The 22,198-nt window shown below is 52.0% G+C and overlaps 1 protein-coding gene across 1 annotated transcript; it reads right to left on the bottom strand.

The window, feature by feature from the left end:
* Nucleotides 1–1,435: 1,435 nt before the first annotated feature.
* LOC119114022 (uncharacterized) lies at nucleotides 1,436–21,852 on the bottom strand. Its single transcript, XM_037238253.1, has 14 exons — nucleotides 21,456–21,852; nucleotides 18,351–18,366; nucleotides 17,768–17,894; nucleotides 15,327–15,500; nucleotides 14,558–14,718; nucleotides 10,483–10,543; nucleotides 9,338–9,505; nucleotides 8,821–8,841; nucleotides 7,917–7,937; nucleotides 5,536–5,642; nucleotides 4,800–4,932; nucleotides 4,184–4,262; nucleotides 2,225–2,304; nucleotides 1,436–1,570 (listed from the first exon to the last, which is right to left on the bottom strand). Exons 1-14 carry the CDS (start codon nucleotides 21,652–21,654, stop codon nucleotides 1,436–1,438), a joined length of 1,482 nt encoding a protein of 493 aa, XP_037094148.1. The 5' UTR covers nucleotides 21,655–21,852.
* Nucleotides 21,853–22,198: the final 346 nt, after the last annotated feature.

Below are 22,198 nucleotides of genomic sequence, written 5' to 3' on the forward strand. Positions count from 1 at the left end.
AAGGGGCTCGACCCAGAGAGCACAATACCACGACTTGTCACATGATCTCGGTGGCAAATTCAAAGCAGATAAATGACAAGCACCTAAGGGAAACTTCGTCGATGACAACAAAAGCTAAAACACGAAATGCAATGCAAGGCCATGGTTAGCTGGTCTTGTATAGAAGTAAATGCCGAATTTCAACGATGGGATTTTGAAAATAGGCCCAAGGGCTATGAAGTTTGTATCTTCCCACATGATCCTTAAATAAAACAAGGAAACGGTGGTGAATGCAAGCCGGCCTCCATATCCCACGGTTTTGGCTTCCTCAGATCTGACCTGAGCGGCTTTATCCATTGTTCCACAATAGGACTGTTACTTGAACTCGGTTATTGCAATTGACAAATCCAGTAATGTGTGCTATTAATGCGGTTCGCATAGAAATACCATGGGATTGAATATTTTCTTTACAGTTGCATAATTTTGATTTATGTTTACAGGATCTGCTTACTGGGGAAAGTTAGCATCGTGCAGAAATAATCACTCCCGCTCTGCTTTCCTGCGCAACAAAGCAGGTCACTTAACATGTAAAGCCATATTATCGGTATGCAATGTAAAGGTCTCGCTCACATTAAGAGTATCTATAAACTTAAAACCTCAAAATCGGTCAATATGTATGTATTATGCAGTCACACCGAAAGCCAAGTGTCGCGTTATGAAATCGTTAAAAAACGATCGGCCAAAAACAGTTATTCACGACTAACTCGCATTCAAAATGGCCCATGCATAACAATTTGAAGCGTTTTGAATCGTTTACGGGAGGAAAAGCAGATTACATCGGAAATATTGAAAAAGGCTGCAGCAAAATGCATCAGAAATTTTTGTCAACTGGTTGTAAATTGCCTGTAACAACATGGCGATGAGTGTTACTCACCTTACGCACGAACCGCGCTTTCTGAGACCTGTCAAACATGATTTCTCCTGCCCTGATTTTGGGCTTAAGCCCGGAGAGTTCGCTCCTGAAAACATACCGCGTCAGATTGTGCCCTGCAGCGCTGTCTGAACAGTATAACGAGATTTTCATCCAGCCGTTACACATCGCACCCACGAAGCATTTCCAGCTGGCATAGTGTTTTTTGTTGTTGTAAAGCCCAACTCAGCAGATCTGAGGTAGGGCGAAACAAGTGTCCTCATTTCGAGTGAGCAAGCTGGAGTGACGCAAAGAGCCTGGGCCGTAGCTGCCTTTACTTGCAGGCTTCACCCGCGGCCATGACTTATCATCCACACTGACCACCCGTTGACTGCTCCCAGTCCACTCTGTACCACCCGTCTCCCGCTGAGCACCCGTTGACTGCGCCCAGTCCACTCTGTACCACCCGTCTCCCGCTGAGCACCCGTTGACTGCGTCCAGTCCACTCTGTACCACTCTCGGCGAATTGGCGAGTCTGTCCTCCGCTTACCAGCTGGCCTTCGTGATGGCGCTGCTGGGAACAGCTCCCATCAGACGACCAGGCAGCTTCTGCATGTCGACCTCGCCCGTGGTCTTCTGGAACTGGGACTGCTTCACCGCCGCTTGAGCCATGACATTTATCTGCACCAGATCACGCCGAGGTCAGCTGTTTTGGTTTTTTGTTTGTTGTTGTTTTGCTAGCTGTTTTGGTTTGCTTTGGCTTCGACGGACACTCACAGGGCCGGATTACAGTCCACGCATGACCTTAATGGGTGCATCAGAATGTTATCCTCCCGGTATGTCTGTGTCATACTGGGGACGACAGGAAAATTTATGGCAAAATGCTCGTCATTGCGTTGTTCCGCCTGCTCCCGTTTGCACTCACTTCAAGTGGGATCCATGTCGCGCGGCGAATGCTGTCTCATCTCGCCACAGCACTCTCACTTCTAAAGATATATGGAGAAGTGCATCTCCAAAGTAAGTCCCTTACGACACAATCACCAGGGCCCCGATCCGATTACAAACACCCGCAACAATCATCCGATTACAACCACCGCAACTAGCAGCCAGCCAGTGCCCGTTCCCCTGTTGCGCTAATACGGCCACCGCGCCACGGTGTTGCGTTGTACCCCCGCGCCACCACACTGCACCATCACGCTTTGCCCTTTCGCGTCGACCCGAAGCCGTCGCTGCGCTGATGCTGTCGTCACGCCTCACTGGTCCACCAGCGCGCACCCGTGCCCCGCGGCTCCTCGCACCTTGCCCGAGGTCAGCATGGAGTTGGACTGCGCCAGCTGGGGTGAACGTGAGCTTCGAGTCCTCCGCCCAGTTTTTCAGGTACATGTCGGGCACGCAGCTCAGCATACCGTCGTTGACTGCCGTGTGGAAGAGCATGCCGTCATAAGACGTCGCAAGGCGTGCTCGCCCGGGCAGTGAGCACCCGCAGGAAAACAAGGACAGGAACTCCCGCTGGAAAAACTTTACGTACCCTGCTGTTGACGTGACTCATGTTGGTGCAAAACGGCAAAATCAGCGACAGACGGAGCAGTACAAATAAACAAAGTAATCAACCCTGTTCTACAGGTCAACAAACATGGTGAAGCGGGAACCTGATGCGGGGTGTCGGGAAGAACCGAGGAGGTTGCTTAGGTGAGAGATGCTTCTCATTGACCGGTTGCAGGACGTGTCTGCATGATGGGGTCTTGCTGATATCATATCACCGTAAAATGTTCGTGGGCGTAGCAGATTCCACCCGACTTGTGCAAATTTCGGGTAGAGCATAGTGCTATCAGCGCCCAACACATGCCCTTACCCTTTTCCCTACCTTTCCTGTCCTTCTATCTTTCTCTACCTTTCCTGTCCTTCTACCTTTTCTCTACCTTTCCTCCCATCAGTGGCGTAGCAAACCGGGCCTGTAGTACTTTTGACAATTTAATGCCGCCGTAGGGCTTCTTTTACATAAATCGAGGCACCCCAATTAGATTCTGAGTCAAATGCGAATGGAAAATGGGGCTGGAAAGACCCTCTACCACCCAATTGGGCTCTACAATTCCTGACTACTCCGCAGCCTCCCGTACTTTCTTTCCCCCAGCTACCCCCCCCCCCCCCCCCTCCCCCTCCCCCCTGCGCGCACAGATCTCCTGGATCGGCATGCCAGCCACTGGGCACCGACCAATGCAAAACATGTCGAATGTAGGCCAGATCCGGATCTGCTCTGACCTGTTTAATGCATTCCTTTGCGTGTTTGGTAAGTGGTGTGGTTCAAACATCGCATGACCAGCATGTTGCGGGAATGTCGTGAATCCTTATTTCTTGGAACGCCTGCTGCATGGAATTGCGAGGCCTGATGCAAGACACGATGGAGGACTACAATGGCTTTTGCGCCGCGACAAGCGCTCCATTTCCCAGCTCTTCGCTCTTCTGACCTCATCGGGGTAGATACACACGAACATGATTCCTACTTTCGTCCCATGTTAGCTTGCGTCTTAGGCTGACTTGAGAGAGATGCACCCCGCAAAGCCTACGTGGTGCCCCGTGCGAAGGGCTTCGGCAAGTCGACCTGCGGTGATAGAGCTGGGGGTTGGCGAGGAGTCTGTGCTGGTACTGGCGTCCACCGTCCTTGGCAATGTTTGGGTAGTATACCAGGACCCGTCTTTTCGAAGCAAATGGACTCGGAGACCTTCCTCTTCCTCTGGCATTGCTGAAGAACTGATGGGCATTGGTGTTGACGAGTCCTGGTTCGGCCTGAGTTTCTGGGTTATCCTGGTAAGGTGCTAGATGCAATGGCAGATATACTATAGAATACGTGAAAAGTGATCTGCATCGCGTCGTTTCTCTCATTTCTAGCGCCAGTCACTGGCCAAGTACCGGACTGAACGCCAGTACTCAAGTAGTTGGAGAGGACTGCCCCACCTCTATTCCCGCTGACTAATCGCTTTTGTAATGTTCAATTCATCCCACATCAACAGAAGTCCATGCTATTGGAGAAAGCATCGTTATCGTAGTGGTGGGTAAGGAGTCCGATGAAATAATTTCTCGAAACTATAAATGTCAAATGTAAAAGCCATTTGCTATTCCGCAGTTCTTTGAAGAAAAGAGCAGTCTAAGCCAGACACAACTGATCTCGACACATACGTGTACACTTCAAGTTTGGCCTAAAACCCATCGCTTTTCCTGTAACTCATCGCAATGTTCCAAACACTCGGAGGCAACGTCAACAGCTGTTTCATTCCCTCCGATCCAACTGCAGCTCACCTATCTTGTTGACGTCACTCTTAATTAGCTCTGTCAAGTTGACACCCCTCTGGGTCCGCTTGAAGACGTCACAGCGTTGCTGAAACAAGGCCATAATCGTCAGGCCCGTGGTGTTCGGCACTGTTGGCCGAGGACTTAAACACTGTCTAAGTTTGTCTGGTTTGTTTTTACATGATGTGTTCTGGAAGACCGCAGAAGAGCGGGATGAGCACGAAATCTGCTGGCGGTGCCTCTGTCGAACATGATCCGTGTTCAGCAGTGTGATAAACAGGCATGTGGGGAGATTATCTCAGTTACGTGCCAAAGTTAGTAAACACAGAAAATGGATGAAAAAATCGGCAATAAGTGTAGCTTATCATCAGAAAAAGGCTGACCAAATCTGAATGAAAGGAGCCATTGCACTCAGCACGCTGCGTGTTCTTCGGCCGCTTACTATGCACACACCTGGCAACGTCCCTCTCAAAGCAGCCTGAGCCGCCAAACTGACCCCGAGCGGTGCCGCCTTCTTCCCAAGAAACCGCCAAACTGACCATGAGTGGTGCCGACTTCTTCCCAAGATACCGCCAAACTGACCCCGAGTGGTGCCGCCTTCTTCCCAAGATTCCGTCAAACTGACCCCGAGTGGCGCCGACTTCTTCCCAATGGTGTCGCGCAGCATGGTGGCGATCTCGTTGGTGCGGTCCCGCATTGTGGAGTCCACCATGTCTATCATCTCATTGGCGTTCAAGAACTTGCCCAGGGGACCCAGCCTGAAAAGGCGTCGCCAAGATGCGGGTTGGCCCTTGGCAACAGCGGATTCCACAGCACGGCGGCGACGGATGTTAGGCTGTACCGCAGCACAGCAAGCAATGTTAGGCTGTACCGCAAGACAGAAGCGGATGATAGACTGTACCGCAAAGCATCGGCGGCTGGCACGGCACGTGCCAGCTAATGCCGGCACGTCCCTGCAGACTAATGTTGGAAGTGCTGTTCGGTTGGGCCGGGTACCCGCACCCTGCGTACCAGCGCTGGCCCCATGTTTGTACGTCCAGGTGCGGACAATGGTCTTATTTTGACTCACAGCTCAGTGTAAGTGCACCAGTGACACCCTGTTATTAGTTGACAACACATTTAAAGCGTGGCAATGCAAATATTGACAACCGTCATCGAGTGGGCGCGGATCGGCCCAGATGTCGACGCGCCCTAAAACACTAAATCACACACCAAAAGACATTATCAACGACATAGCCCAAAGGGGCAGTCGGCTCTGACACTGCGTTGTAAGCTACTGAACACACATAATCCATGGTGACCGCGGGGGAGCACAGTTATCTTTCGTGGTCCTGACGCGGACCACGCGCCGTTTTCGCTACCTGGTAACGAATGTCTTGACTGCCGCCGGACTGGGCGTGGTCGTTGTCCTTTTGAACTCGCTAACGAGCTTATCCAGGAGCACTTTGGCTTGGGCAGGGTCATACATCTGCAGAAGAGGGGAGGAGGCTGGGCGATAATGACCACTTCTCGGGTTTGTTGTCTGACGCTAAGACACACGGTCTGACGCCAAGACGCACTGTCTGACGCCTATACGCACTGTCTGACGCCAAGGCACACGATCTGACGTAGGGACATATGGTCTGACGCCAAGACACACTGTCTGACGCCAAGACGCACGCCCTGGCCAGCGTGTGTTATCATTGTGCAGCAAGAAAATGTCAAAAACATCAGTCTCACAGCACCTAAACGGAAAAGAAGCTATCAAACATCGGTTGTAAACCGTGACATTCAGTGGGCCGCACTCATTTGGTACAGGTGAACCCTAAAAAGGTCCAAATTCGTAAATAAACGATGTAACTCCGAACAAACCCTGCATGTTTCGGCACGCACCGCAACAGTCACGTTATATGGCAAGCAACGTACAGCGTGTTGCGGAGGCTCTTTCACAATTGGATCTATGCGGGGCAGGATCACTGCCCTTTTATTCTACCACATGCGCTTTAGTTTTTTTTAGACGCGTCGTCTTACACCTCTGCAAATAATTATTCAATGCGTTCCTTGACTGCATAGAGTACCTATGTACTAATGTTAATTGCTAGTCGGACCAGTTGGTGACAAGCTGCTCACGAGCTGCGTGACCTCTACCACTAAGCCGGCCGCAGGTCACGCAGAGGTCACGGCGGCGTGACCCGTTTCTGTGACCGGACTACGCGAGGTACGACGCTCGAGTCGAAAGCAGCGATACACCAGCAAACGTCGTAGGGCAGACGCGGAGACGACTCACAGGCCGACAGAGCACCCAGGCCGAGCGGCCAGCCCGTTCAAGCGCGGAGCTATGTCAAACTCTAGCTAGGGCACGGCAGTGCGCGGCTGCATTCGCTGATGTCTGTTTGCACGAGACATCGCCTAACGACAGGAAAAAACTCTGCAGCTTCACTGTTCTTCTACTGGGCTAGCTGCCAGGGAACAACTACAGCTACTGTCAAAAACGCACTAGCTACTCAATCTACAGAATACACATGGAACTGTGACAACAAGAAGGTGCCGTTGAGGCCACCTGGTGGCCTCAGATGATACGTTCTTTACCTCATCCACGCCGTCGGCTACCTGAGGTCAGGGCCAGCGCTGTCACACGATCAGAGCACACCGGCAACATTGGACATGGTTTTCGAACCCCGAAATTACCGAAGGAATTGCGGGACCCCGAAATTCCTTCCGTCAGTTCAGAACTACAAGCCATGTGTTTCTCGTATGATGTAGAGATTTCCTGTTATGTAAACACGGAATAGGGTGTACATAAAAACAAGCCGTATGAAAGCAACTATCCATTGAGGGGTTTGATATTGTGCGTTTATGTAAACCGCAAATGTAGATCGCCCTTGTTTCATCGTATTTCCTGAGGCAGTTGGCAGGTGCGAACAAACGTTTCGAGGTCGCTAAATTCAGTAATTCACCATCTCACGCTGCACTTCCTTCTCTCTGTTGCGCTAGGATCTAGCAATCTGCTGATTTTTCTCGCAGCACACCTCGTGTTATCTAATCGCAGGAGCAGGGAGAAGCGTGGCTGACGATTGCGACCAACAGCTAACCGGTGACATCAAGACACGTCACAGCCTGAACACGTCAAGGGTTACTTGGCACACTGCCAGCTACAGGTACAATCAGCTGCAGGTGTCATTCGCAGCGAATTAGTGGTTGGATTCGGTGCAAAGTTTACTGCGGACGTCAATCTTCACTTGAGTCATTAGTGCGCTATGAAAGTTAAACACACAGCACGCATTATCGGACATAAGCCGTTCCAGTTTACGGCTCCGTAGAGTGCAGGTGACTCATGTTTACCTGCAATTGTGCGCTCAGTGCTTCATTGGAGGATACAAATGCTTTTAAGCAGTTAAGGACGGTTGATTACACCCATCTATGATAATACAGCATCTCGCCTTTAGAACGTAAAAATCTACTAAGCCGCACTAGGCGAAAAAGTCTAGGCGTGAAATCTAGTATCACTTTACAAAAGCTGAGGATGGAACAGTTTTCACTGTATGTACCGGTCTGTGCCAGTCTTGAGCTGCTGCTGCCGTCCCGGTGGCAGATCAGCAATCTGCGTGAAAAGGCATGCGTTGTGCAAAACACCCGACTTACCGCCGGAAATCTAGGCGCGCTACGAAAGTCTACAAACTATATGTGAGGCCGTGGTAAATTACCGATTACCTCTAGGCCACAAAACTGAAAAGTAAGTTTCCGCAGGCAGCGAGCACTTTACCTCTTCGGTTGAGTCCGAGCCCTGCGGCGTACCGCAGCTGTGAGGCACTCAGTGTGCCGGGGCAGTATTGGGCTATTACCGGCGAGGACATACTGATTCATGGAGCCGGGTAAGGTGACGACAAAAACACGCAGGCACCGCGGACGCCACAGACCGGCTTCCTGGCTATGGCAAACCTACTGAGACAACTGTCTGTCTTAAATGCGAGCCGCATTATTCCCAGCAATGGCATTTTACGTAAAATGTGTGAGCACAATCACTTCAAACATTTCAGGAACCATTTGGTGCCGATCAAAATAAGTACCAGATGTTACCGCCGTGACCTGTCAAAACATCTCACTTGAAATGCACAGGTCGAACACAGCACGTTATAACATCGTTATCACACTTGACGTCAAGACTGCAGGTGGCGACAATCGCGCCAAGACAAGACGGCGCTCAAGGTCCTACGGAGCGTGTACAACTGCACGAACAGGCACCCGAGAGCGCAGGCATCGGCACAAAGGAGGCCTTTGCTGCCCGGATGAACAGGCACCCGAGAGCGCAGGCATCGGCACAAAGGAGGCTTTTGCTGCCCGGATGAACAGGCACCCGAGAGCGCAGGCATCGGCACAAAGGAGGCCTCTGCTACCCGGATGCAGGTCTGGGGTCCCTTACAGCCGGCAGCTTTCGGCAGGGCATCGATAACTCAGCACTCGACTACTTCACGTGGCGCCATTGGCCTGGCCAAAAATCTCTGGCAGGATAAAAACAGAGGTAAAAATACGCTCCTGAAAATGCTGCCACTACTCACAAATAAAAATTCGCAAACACGACGCCGCACAAAAAGGTACAAAACATCGGCGAATGCCGACTGGAGATATGGCGCAGGTCAGTGTGTGCCTTCAGAGACCAGCGGGTTTACCTCAGCCTCTGCAGCCGTCTCCTGTGATGAACCATTGTGGTTAGACAAGCCCAAGCCTTTTGCCGTTCGACAGAGGCTGCATGCCCGGCATTCTGCCCGGTGATCACGTGGGCGGCAAAGGCAGCGAGCGTAATGGTCGTTTACCGTTACCGGAACTCGGCTTGAGTTTAAACGGCCTATCAGATACTCGGGGTTCAGGTTGATCGAGAACAACCGTAATCAGAGATCAGCCACTACTTTAAATACGAAACAAAAAGCACAAAACATCGAATTACTCTTCAATAGCGAGACGCCGGTTTGTCCTGCCCAGCTGCCAACACGCTGTACCACATCGAGTCTCTTTAGCGCAGCGTGGGGCGAAACAGTACTGTCCAGTCCTCCGTGACTCGAGTTCCAGCCGGCAGCAGCCGGTCATGTCATGACTGTGTGAAGGGTTGCCTACCGCGTGGGGCGTTGTTGGATCACAATCTCGCATACAACGTCACCCCGTCGGGTAGCGCCGCAGAAACCACCTCACCGTATCCGAGGCAGGGGCAGAGCTGAACGCCTGCGCCAGCGGGGCGTCCCGCAGCATCTTCAGCATGTCCAAAGGCATGCTGCCCAGCACGTGCTGCAGCGACTGGATCTTGCTGGATGTCCAGTCCTTGCTCGGCAGTGATGCGTTCTCGATGTGCGCGATCAGAGCCTGTGACAATCGGACGTTTCCACAGTCTTACACGATCGTATTGCACGCAGCCGGAAGACACATGCGCTTATAGCGCAAGCGACGTCAGAGATTACGTGATGCAACCGTGGTGACGGATATGTCTGCCTGAACCGTGGATACGGATATGTCAACCGTGGATACGGATATGTCAACCGTGGTGACGGATATGTCTGCCTCAACCGTGGATACGGATATGTCAACCGTGGTGATGGATATGTCAACCGTGGTGACGGATATGTCTGCCTCAACCGTGGATACGGATATGTCAACCGTGGTGACGGATATGTCTGCATAAGGGTCCAGGCTTCCACAGTCTTATATAGCTGTGTAAGTTTGTGTAAGCGTGAAGGCTTATGTTAACGCATGAGCTTGTGTAGACGTGTAAGCCTATATACGTGTGCAAGGTTTTGATCCAGCGCTTACACATCCTACATAGTGATAGCTTATACGGTTCCAATATGATAAGTCCTCTTACCCTACCAGTGCGAAAAGCACTGCGCGGCATGAGTGTGTGACTGTGTGTGACCTTGTGAATGTTTGAACCTGTGTGAAGGTGTCAGCCCATGTCAAAAGGAGCCTTACATGTTCTTTCTTGTCTCAGTATGACAACACTCGCTGCTGAGACTTGTTCTGGCGCAGGGTAAATTGCGGCACGGAGAGTGTTTGAACAGCGTACAGCGCATATACCTTGACGCATGTACTTCTGGAGGGCTTTGATCAGGCATGAGTAGCGGGATCCTTGAAATTCACTGAGATAGTTCCTTGGTGGGGGAGGGAGGTGCTGCTTATCAAAAAGACTACGAAACTGTTGCTCCCAGCCTGCCTTGCACATTGTCTTGTTTATACACTGCAGCGTAAACTGACGCACTTTGCACACTAGTGAAGCCCACTTACCTGGGCTTATGGCCTGAGCCAATGCCTATGGGAATTCCGTTTTATTTCCAGGTCGGACTTACCGCCCAATTCTTCCGCATTCCGGGCTGCATGGCATAAAGCTGGGATTTGGAGGGCTTTGATCTGAAACGAGACGAGCACATCAAGGTCTTGCGCAGCATAAGCGACTCGCAGCATCTGAGTGCGCAGTACTCAGAGTGAGTGCACCAGAGTGCACCTGAGTGCACCAGTGTGAGTGCGCAGAATCCACACGTGGGCTCCACGCGGTACAGTTAAGAAGCTCAGCCAAGGACCAGTAACGGGGCTCCACGCAGTATAATTAAGAAGCTCAGCCAAGGACCAGTAACGGTTCTCGCAAGGAAGTTGATTTAGGTCACGAAGCGCAAAGTTGTGATTTTGACCGAGCGCATGGTCAAAATTGGATAAATTATCTAAGCTGGACGGAAAAGTGAGTCATAGAAACCGGCATAACCAGTTTGCCGTACCTACTAAGTGCTGACACCATATTTTATGGAGTTATATTTTTATGACGTCATTTTTTCAAAGCTCAGGACAACGATCGGGAGGACCACCCCAAGCACCGCCGTGTCGACACAGTTACGGCCCATCTAAACGGTCCGTGTGATCTAGCTGTGACATCTGGACACATCTGGTGACAAAAGGTGCGAGAACAGTGAGGGTCAAGTGAGCTGGGCGCTCCATTTATAGCGAAAATTTAACCTCAAGGGCATACCGATGCTGATATACTGCAGCCATGTCTGGCGATGCACACAAGTGAATGAATGTGAGAGTCATACCCTTTCAATTGCTCCTGCACCCCTCACTGGCATCACGTGACCTTGGTGGAACGATATCGGCCACCGCGCCAGTGCGGCGTCACGTCACGCCGCGTGTGCGCCGCTTTCGAGCCGCATGCGCCGTTTTCGGGCCCAGTCATAACGTCGCGCGACGACGGCATCGGCTCGAGCGACGGCAGTCCACGAAATCGACCACCGCGACCGCCTATTGTTTGTTATGGCGACGGACGTAACGGCGACGAAGCACGGCGAATGTAGACCAGGGCTGCCTGGCAACCCGCCGCACTGGCAACCAACGCCGTCCGGCCCAAGCGAACAGGCCGTATTGCTCGGAAACGGCGCTGGGGTTCGCGGAGCGGGCGGGTAGTGATGGTCGGGCAATCAACCTATTCACATTTGTGTTGAAAATTATAATGCTTGGATCTTTGCATTTTGACCTATTGGAATTGCACTGAAGATGTTTTCGAAGCGACATCAGGCTTTCTACGAACCGATCTCGTGCAGCCGAGTTATGTGTCCACGGCCTGGGCAATGACTTGTCACGTACATGCCCCTGCACATAGGCACTTTGACAGCTGCACAACCAGGCCCGCAATGTCCCATTTGTCGTCCTCAAGTGGTGATCCTAGCGACGTATTAAAACCTGTGCCAATGCGATTTGTGAAAGCTTACGTGGACAACTGGACTGTTCTATCGCCTCTGAACATAAAGGATATTGTTCCTGAGGGTCGCAGTTTGTCGATGCAGGCGACACAATTTCATGAAGGATACGAAGATTGATGTTATGCAAACTGAGCATGTACAAACATTGGTGTTGTCCACGGGTGTTTTCCATTGAAGAGAGGTTCTCGTTATTGAATTCCTGAAGCTCATTTTACGCCCAACGGCGGGTAGCTGTAGTCCGAGTATGATAATACTGAAGGGTATAAGCATCCACAGATTAAGGGCGATGCAGATTTACGAGACCAAAGAACTGAGAATCCAACTGTCAACTGTCAACTGTCAAACCAAGCGCTGTCCTCAGGAGGTAGCTCCCAAAGTAAGAAAGTGAAGAGCCTGCAAACAAAATCGCAGGCCTTTAAAACTGACGCGCAAAATGAAAGGAGCCAGGAAGGTTATGATCAACAGCGTAGACATCACCGTGGCACAAGAATGGTCCTTCCGACCTCCGACCCAACCTCAGAGGCATCGCCAGAATTTGACGCCTGTCGTGGCCTGCGTTCCAGTATCCGGCCACTTGAGTGGCAAGGATGTCGATATTTGTCATGCTATAACACCCCGACTTTGGGTTCACTGCCTGTGGCCCCTCTCCTTGTTCAAAGTCGGCTGAACAGCATCCAACGAAGCGGTGGCCTAACCAGTGTCTATCCGCCTCAGGCTTGAAAAATGGGCCGAGTAGGTCAGATGTCTGAGTCGGAGTCAAAGGTCAACGGATTAGCCAAGCCAATTGCGCGCAGGAACCGCCGCAGAGCGAGGGTTCTGGTAGCATGAAGTTATATTTGCATCCTGCACACCATTCCGCACTCGAGGAATTTTGGAACGCTGGTCGTCGCCGGCCGTGGATCCGGCTGGCATGGGCTGCCATTCCACGGACGAACTGTTGATGTTCGGGTTCGTCTGTCGTCAAATGAGCCAGGCGAAGCCCATTTGTCTTCGCTGGCAACGCTTCTGCTAAAAGCAGGCGATTTGGACACCGCTCGGACGCCATCACGAGCGACGCTGTCCCGTGAATTAGGGAGCATCGAATGAATGATCCCTCTGCTCGCGGAAGCCCATCGAATGAATCCCTTTAGATGGTGGCAGTCGGAATGATATCGTCTTCTTCTGTGCGGTGTGCTGGCCGTGTGACTCCTGTCCATATTGTCTGCGTGACGCCAGTAGGAAAACTGCCGTACCGTGGTGATCCCATACCGATTACTGATACCGATTCCATTCCATACCGACTCCAGTGGTTCAAATGACTCGTCCACTGCGCTCGATCACGCATGTGAGTTCTCATTTCGACGTGAATCCGCTTTTACTTCAGTTAGTTACTCGGCGCAGCGTCTAACTTCAAGTTTATGATTTTTAGTTAAATATTTGATCCACTCAGTTGATTCGCTATTTGGTTCAGCAGCGTGTTTAAAAGTCCGTCGCGCATGATGTTGTTTTTTGCGGCCAAGTCTTTTCAACGGACGGCCCGCGCGGTCTTTATAGGGGTGGCAGCGTGGGAATACAGATGAAAGAGTCGCCCAACATGATTCATTGGTGGAACTGCACCAATGGACGTCGGACAGGCAGGTCACGTGACCACTTTCCAGGATCGGGCTGGGGACACTGGACATTTAATCATGCCTTTAGTTTTCCCTAAGGTAAGTCACTCTGATGTTACGAATGCTGCTTATCGAGCCAGAGGAGCATTAAAATCGAAGCAAAAGCGTTGCTATTGGCTTCCCTTATTGCCTTCGTCGGTATTCAGCTCAGAGTGCGGTGCGACAGACACGTCCATCGATGTTATACGTCAGCGAGTTCCCAATAATGTTAACGCTGCTTCTCGCCAATCATGAGTACAGCAACTGTGCTTCGTGCCTAGATACATTGTCTGGAACAGCTGCCATCGGTTTAAGGCGCTGTATTTCTTGACAGTATTGCACTTACGAGAGTGAGCTTTACATTATTGTACTGTTGCTTCATTGCTAATGAGTGTCAATTTCCAAACCTGAATTCGCTGTTAGGATTTCAAGGTGTTTTCAAAGCACGGTGCCATTTCATTGTTCACCAACGAGTTAACAGTGTCTTAGACACACGGCCCTGGAGCTGTTCTCTGCTCACTCCCAGCCTGGTGTTTGTCTATTCCAATTATAAACAGATGCAAATTTTGGGTTTGTTCAGCACCGTTACCTCACTTTCCCCCATCCGATTAAGCAAAAATCCACCGAGACCACCTTAATCTTACAATCTGGTGTGTCGAAGTATTGAACAGAGCATGTGAGTTTTGCTGCCCGAGATACAAAAGTCGCGCCAAATGCAGGATGGACGATGACGAAGTGGATGTGGGGTCAGATGAGGGGTCACCGGTTCGCAAGTTATTTTCATTCTGACACTCTATGGAGTGCTGTCACGCTTCTGGTTCAGTCAGTAGCAACACTAATGGTACTGAGAACATGAGACCACTAAACCGCGACCCATTACGTAACGCAGCATGTAAAGTAACTCGGTACCGATCTCACATTCACTCAGCTCGCAGGCGGCGTACTTTGCAGCTGCCATCCACAGACTTAACGTTCAAGGAAGCCACAATTCGTCACAATTTTTCTGATGTCGGCTTCTCACCCAATCACTCGGGAGATACCCAACTTACATCGTGTTGAGGATTGCGGTGTTGTTGATTCTCATTAGCTTGGCAGGTGGGATGCGCGAAAAGACCTTGACCGTCTTCATCTTGTTGACCTCCGCGAGTGACCAATTTCGTGAGTCGCCAAGCCTATCCATCACTGACATCGCCAGCATTTTCTTTGCCGCCTGCGAGAGTGAGGGAAAACATGGAGGTCACGGTTCGTTTCTGGAATGATCTAGAGCTTCTTCACAGTCCATGGCACTTACACTAACTCACCATGTGAGGGATAAATGAAATATCACGATCTGTCGACCAGTTTCCATGGACACTGCGACGACGATGCTGATACGATAGCCTCTTTGAAGCCAGTCAGTAAACGAAAGACACTTTGGGGCGATCAGGTTACGTCATAGCTGAAGATATGGAACAGATGACGTCATATGCAAGATGACGTTAAATGCACGGTCCGGGCGTTCCTTCGCACAGAACGGTCACACCCAGAACTAGCACTCCAGACCCAGAACTATGCACTCATCTAACGTAACGAGCTCGTCGGCGCGTTTACACCGCCAACGAGTTTCAGATTTCCAACGTGGATGCCCAGAACTTTGAGGTGCTTGTTCCTGGCAGATGTACTTGCCCCTTTCAAAAATATGTGATCCTTTTACCTTCCCAGAAGATTCTGCGCCCTCATTACGTGGCAGCACCCGGCCAGTTTCATGCCTAGGGCATTCTGGCGGGTCATGACCCCGATGTTAGCCAGCCTCAAGACGCGGGGGATCACCATGCTGACCTCGTCGTTGCCCAGCTCGGCGTTGACCTCGCTGAACTTGTCTAGCAACTGGCTTCTTGTGTCGAATTCCATTCTGTCCAACACTTTCTGCATGCTTCGCGAGTCTTTCCCCGCCTTGAAGCGTGCAAAGAACTTGGCCTTTTGCGAAGGAGTCATCACCTCCAGCCGACTCCCCTGCCAGACACAGACACAGGTATATGCGGGGGCGGGGCGGGAGGGGGATGGAGAAGACGAGCCATAACGCGTCCATTGCTCCCTGCGAACTCATGACTCCTTGGAAGGCTGACGTTAGCAGGTTGGAAGCTAACGTCTCTGAGTTCAGTAGCTGCTGCATGCGATGTCATATGTTGGCCCCGAGGATTGGTTTCGAGCAAGTTAGGAAAGCAGGATTGAGTTTTGCAGATCACATTGTTTTATGACCATTCTAAGAACGTATGTGTATGTGCTCTGTGAACAACACGTTATTTGCAATTGGATTTTCCGCGATGCCTGGATTCAACCATACTAAATTGGAGCAAAGTATTCCAAAGCGCCTTTCCTTCTCAATCCGGGTATTATCATTTAAACATGCATACTTTTTGACGATTATCAGTCGGCAGGCTTTCCGGAAAAAAATCTGTACCACTTGGTGCCGAAACATGGATACCTCATATCACACTGAAATTTGTGAAAAATATATAACATGATGCAATATAACATACATAATGGATAGCATGCTATGAAAATCTCAAGGCATTCACAAGGCATCGTAAAGACACCCATGGTTTATATGCGTGTCTTTCAGGACCGAGTATCTGTTAAGAGGACCTTGTTGCGGGTACTCAGAACACGCCTCACAAGTCCACCAATTTTCAGAGGTATTCGCCCCAGACTTTTCCGAAGAGGACTGCGGAGTTTTGTACATTGCTCAGCCCCGTAACGCCGCCGCCCCGGGCCCGATTGCCCTCTGTGCTCAGCTTCCAGGCGACCTTTCCCGTGCCAGACAGCCCCGCGTCCGTTCGGGGACTAGTATTCGTTGGCGCTGGATTCCGAGTCCAGAACGAAGCGCGAAAGCTGGGCCACGAAATCTGCATCGCTGTTCAGTCACAGAGACAACCCTGCTGAACAGCGTTAACAGTGGGACGTTACAGGAACATTACAGGAGCAGTGGGACATTACAGGAAACAGCAGAAACGGCAACACAAGGCTTAAAACAGAAGGCTTTACGCTACATGCGATGTTTTGTCACGTCTTCCCATCGCTTCAGCAACGACGTATGGGCTGATGTCGTTCGGCTGACCACTAGCCTTACGCCAGATTCACGGCCATGGCTGATCTAGAATTGTCCCATTTATCACGGACGAAACTTTGTCATGTTGGACGGTCCTTGGTCTTCCTCTGCCCTTCCCGCCGTCTGTGACACCTGTCTCGACCACCTCAATATTTGGCTAAAAGTAAAAAAAGCAATAAATTAAAAATCAAAATAGCAATATATTGTCCTCGAGAACAAATTGCCTTTCCTTCCCCAATGATTGTTCTGAGGCTCAGCAAGTGTTCTCGAAAACATATTGCCTTCGCTTCCCCAATGATTGTTCTGAGGCTCAGCAAGTGTCGGTATTTTCGGATAGCAATCACATTGCGCTTGGCTTCATCCCGCATAGGCACCAAGAGAGGGGAATAAGGACCGGGCGGACCAAATCAAATCTGATCTGAAGGCTACACTCAGACGATGTCAACCTTCACTCTGTAATACCTCGAGACACTGCTGACGTCAGCGCTTCATATGCCTTTCAAACACCTCGCCATTGAGAGGGGCAGTGCTGACGTCAGCGCTTCATATGCTAATCAAACACCTCGCCATTGAGAGAGGCAGTGCTGACGTCAACGCTTCATACGCCAATCAAACACCTCACTATTCTGAGAGGCAGTGTCAGCATTTCATATGCCAATCACCATTGTCACGCTTCCCCATGTGTAGGGTCCGAACTCTCCATCAGCATTGCCTCTCAAGATTACAAACGGCCACGCGATAGGGCGTATAAGAACGAGAAGCTTCTTATCAAAGATTGCATTTCTCGGGTGGGTAAAATGCTGCGTGCACGAAACCTTGCGCATCACTTTGTTCGTCTTACGTGACTGTTCGCCGTGGCTGTCCATCTGAGATATTCAGGTACATTGCCGCAGATTTAACGAAGCGAAGCGAATGTAATCTTTCGGATGCATTACGGGCTCCCCCCTCGCCAACAGATTTGAAATATTTAAGTACAGGAAGTGATACCACTGCCACCCGGCCCTTGCCACAACTCCTGCTAGTGTTGTTAGTTATGTTGCTGAACTTAACACCCATCGCTCATCTATAGGGATGCCCTGGCTTAAATCCCCACCAAAATCATCAGCTGTGCAACATGGCCTACAACAACTGAGCTCACCCAGAGACGAGGCAGAGTTTGGGCGACACTTACCGCCGCTAGCGTACGCATGTTGTCCAGAGACAGCTCATCAATCTCCGCGTCCGTCAGAGCCGTCACGTTACCCCCATTGATCTTGTCCTTGATACTCTGCTTCAGGCTTGAGAAGGAGTTCTTCATTCTGCCGAAATTGTCCACATGGATCACGGTTTAGCAACTGAACAGCAGTTGCTACTACTGCGGACTTATGGGATAAATGCACTTCGCAATGTGTGAATCCTAAGCTGTACACGATTTATCATACGACTAGTGTTACACAAAGCAACATTCATGCGCACATTTTGCCTCCATTCGGAGCTACCGAAATAACCCAAAACCTTACACGTGCCGCATGTTATACTGAATGTATAAACTTTCGATCAAAACAGAAAGGAAACTTCCGATGCCCTCAAAGTGTACCGTACCTAGAAATAGCATTCCACGCGGTCAGTTATTCACATAACACGTTTTACAATCTCATATTACTACTAGCTATGCACCGAGTGCAACGTTGCCTTAGAACACGCCAACAGTGGGTTGGATAATGTCTTGGCTGTAGCGCGATCTCTTATATGCTCGGTTTCAGCTTTGTACTCACTTGTCCGACCAATTCGCTGCAGGCGTGAAAAGAGATGGTTTAGCCTCTGCTTTTACTATTTCCAGCACGCCAAATAACCAAGCGCAATCTGTCCAAGCACTGACCGGCACACAGATGTCTGTCACGGTTGCAACAGACGTCTGGGCTCGAGTCGGAAGCACCGCGTGGTCGACTTGCGAGTCAAGTGCGTCATGGCATCTGCTAAACATGCCTATCACGCTATCGAAAGGAGAACGCCGATAAAATCGTCGGTGCGACAAGATTGCCCCCGCAAGCATCTTTCAATAAAAAGTGGAGGATCCTTTTAACTATAGGATCAAGTATAGAAGCAAATATAGTATCCTTTCAGTGAAAGCTGGTGCTGCTGGCTACCGGCAGAGAAAGAGACAAAGAACTAGAGACGCGTGTCGGCCCAGCGGAACACCACAGCCCGCGGAGCAGTGCTGTTGATGGGGCGCTCGTGGCCCTCCTTGTTCGCGCCCGCTAATGTTTCAGACAAGCGCCAGCATGCGGCGCCGCCGTCTTTATGGGAAAGAGATCGCGTGTCGGCATGGGCGCTTGTTCCGAACAGACGACGCTGCACCGCGGCACTAAGCTGGCAACGGGCCACGAGGGGTCACCCCGGTTCGGTGACCTGACGTCACCGCCGGGTGTCGATCGAGGGAGCCCACGCAGCGACGCGATCCGAGGCGGCCTCGGCGATAGATTACGCCTTCACTTCAGTCGTATTTCAGGGGCCGCAAATGCATTTGTAATGCGGTCTGCAAATATGACGTCAGAGGTCGGCTGGCACCGCTGCTCTTTTTGGTGCACTGTACGTGTTCCACAATGTAACGTGGAGCGCCATTATCGCACAATGGACCGCCGGCTGTTGGATCCCAAGTGACAACATCGAGGTCCTGGGCAGGCCACATATTTCTACGGCGGCTCTAGCTGTTCACGGAAAGTGACGAGGTATCGAGCTGTTAAATTGTCAGCATGCCTTACATGCATGCCTTCCCAGTATTTGCATCACTCACTACGCGGAGATATATGTGCCACTCGAAGTCGTAGAATTCAAGTAGAATTCGGGTAGAATTAGGGTAGAATTCGGGTAGAGGCGCAACTTTACGCGTCATCGGCATTCGCCATTGACCAACGATCACAGTTAAGCACAAGCCATACCAATCAAGACGCTGTTTCTAGGACAGACTGCCCGTCTTTAAAAATGTAGCGAATTGCCACGGTCTTGTGATGCAACGTCTCAGGAAGTCGTCACCAGCACCGGCCACGTCGCCGTTACTTGTGCGCATCAATCGACACGCGTCTGCGTCACTTCCACTGTTTCTGGAACGTTCGCCAGCGGGTGGCGACGCTACATTCCTTTCGCCTGATGCATTGCTGTTGCGGGAGGCAGCGCGATGCCATGTTTGCCGGACATTCTACATCATTGTGCATTGCACAGCGATTGCGCCGCTCGTGGACACATGGTTTGACAGCACGTAAGGAGGGGTTAGGCATGCTGACCTAGATACTGGTGCAGACGATTGGAACGGGAACAACGGCACGAACGCGCGTCACGTGCCACTTTTGGAATTTTCATGGTATTGCAAGGAGTGCGCTCACAAGACCACATTGACAAAGGTTGCATTTGCTTTGGTGGCTGCTACATGAGTCGCACTTTTGTGTGGGACGACCGGCCCTTGTGTGGGACGACCGGCCCTTGTGCAAGCGCCGCGGCCATTACAAAGCCCCCGGATCTACCGAATGACTACGTGGAGGTACACACTGCCGTGGCTCTTTATGACGTGTGCTGACCAGTAAAATGGCATGACAAAACAGTGCCCTCATGTGAACGCCATGCCCCCGCAGGTCCGGCGGCATGCCCCTGGGCCGCCACCCCGCCTGCGGGCACGTGCTACGCCAGCGGGCACGCACCACGCCCGCGGGCCAGCACCACGCCCGCGGACTAGGCAGCGCAACAGCGGGTCACCAGCGCGTCCACCGGCCAGCACCGCGTCCGAGGACCGCCGGGCCGGTTGACAGTCTGTATTGACCGCGGTCCGGCGGCGCCACCACACCCGCCGAGCCCATTCGCGGCCGTGATTTGGCCGGAGCGCGCGCCGCCAGGGCCGCGGCGCATCGATGCGTTTCGGTCGGCATCAAACAAAGCCGGTGCCGGCCCGGTAATTGCGCCGCGGGCCGCGACGACGGGGACCCGCGACCCGCGACCCGCGCTGCCGCCGCCGCATTGTCCGCCTTCCGGTCACGTGACCCGCCCGGCGCGGGGCCGTCCGGCCTCGGCCGCCCCACCGGGTGTCAGCACGGCACGCTCGTATTCATTAGTTAATTCCTGTCGGCTTCGGCTTTGGCGGCGGCGGGAGTTGGGTCACGCGCGCCTTTGAGGCCGCGCCAGGGGTAGGGGTCACGGTGACGGCGGTGGTTGCTAGGGCGCGCTGCTGTGTGTGGCGGCACGCTGGCAGGCACGCGCTTTGATGGATGCTGAGGCGGGCCTTGTCTAGGGCGTGTGCCATTTTTTGACGCTGCGACAGGCTGGCGGACGATTTTTATCCGACAAAATAATCGAGTAAGGATCTTCCTTTTGAACCAACTCCGCCGCGCCAACAGCTTTTCGTAGTGGAAACGTCTCAGAACCGAGAATAATCAGTCTCGCATTGATGCGCCGTCTTCGTGTTGTTAACTGGCTTTTCGTGTTTTTAGCTCTGATGAATTTTGTCACGCAGGCCATCGGCACGGCATTCCTGCGGGAGTCTAGGCCGAGTGGGCTGGATGCCCCTCGACGAACCCATTTAGAGGGGCTCCAGCCCTTCTGGCGGATTGATGAATCGAGGAACATGAGACTCTTTTGGAGGGCCATAAGGCGATGCACAATTAAAACTGAGCCCACCCACATAGAACTTAAGGTTTCCTTGACAACCTCGAAAAAAAGATTAGAACTGCATTCGTGTTGTAACGGGTAAACTGATTTCAAGCACACCTTGCATCTGAATTTTAAGCATCAGCATTGATCCTATGACACTACTTCTAATTATTTACATAATAACCACGATCTTTTCAGGCTGAGCCACCAACAGGGATTGGCCTGACAATGCACGCTGTACTCACACATCGTTGCCTTGAACTTATCCATCTGCTCCTTCATCTTGCCCTTGAGACCATCCAGCATTCCCTTCGCCTTGTTTTTCGCGTCGGCAAGCATGCTGTCCACTGACCGCTTCCCAGTGCCGGCCTTCTCACCCTCCCCTTCTTCGCCTTCGTCGCCCGCTTCCTCGGCTGACCCTCCTCCTTGCCCACCACCAGCCATGTCCTGTCCGTCGCTCCCTCCGGCGGCCTCGCCTTGCACGTCCGTCTGGATGCCCGCTCCCCCCGCGTCGCTGCCTCCCGCGGCCCCAGCTTGTGCCTCAACTCCGGCGCTCCCTCCGGTCCCGGAGTCGCCTCCGGCACTCTCCTCCTGAGCGCTCCCCCCGGTTCCGATGTCCCCGTCAGCACCGGCGCTCCCTCCGGTCCCGGTGTCTTCCCCGGCAGCTGCACTCCCTCCGGTCTCGGTGTCCTCCCCGGCGGCCGCGCTCCCCCCGGTCCCGGTGTCCTCCCCGGAGGCCGCTCCCCCCGCCGTCCCCTGCTCGTCCTCGCCGACGTTGCTGCCGGCGACGCCGTCCACTTTAGAAGTGACCGTGGTGGTCTCCGCAGCAGAGCTGGAGAGCAGCACACCTGTGAGGAGACGCAGACAGTCAGCCAGACAGTGGGACAATAATTCAGCCGGACTTAAGAAGTGACCGTGGTGGTCTCCGCAGCAGAGCTGGAGAGCAGCACGCCTGGGAAGAGACGCAGACAGTCAGTCAGACAGTAGG

The sequence above is a fragment of the Pollicipes pollicipes genome, unplaced genomic scaffold (assembly GCF_011947565.3).
Source record: "Pollicipes pollicipes isolate AB1234 unplaced genomic scaffold, Ppol_2.1 Scaffold_7262;HRSCAF=8765_pilon_pilon_pilon, whole genome shotgun sequence".
Lineage (NCBI taxonomy): Eukaryota > Metazoa > Arthropoda > Thecostraca > Pollicipedomorpha > Pollicipedidae > Pollicipes > Pollicipes pollicipes.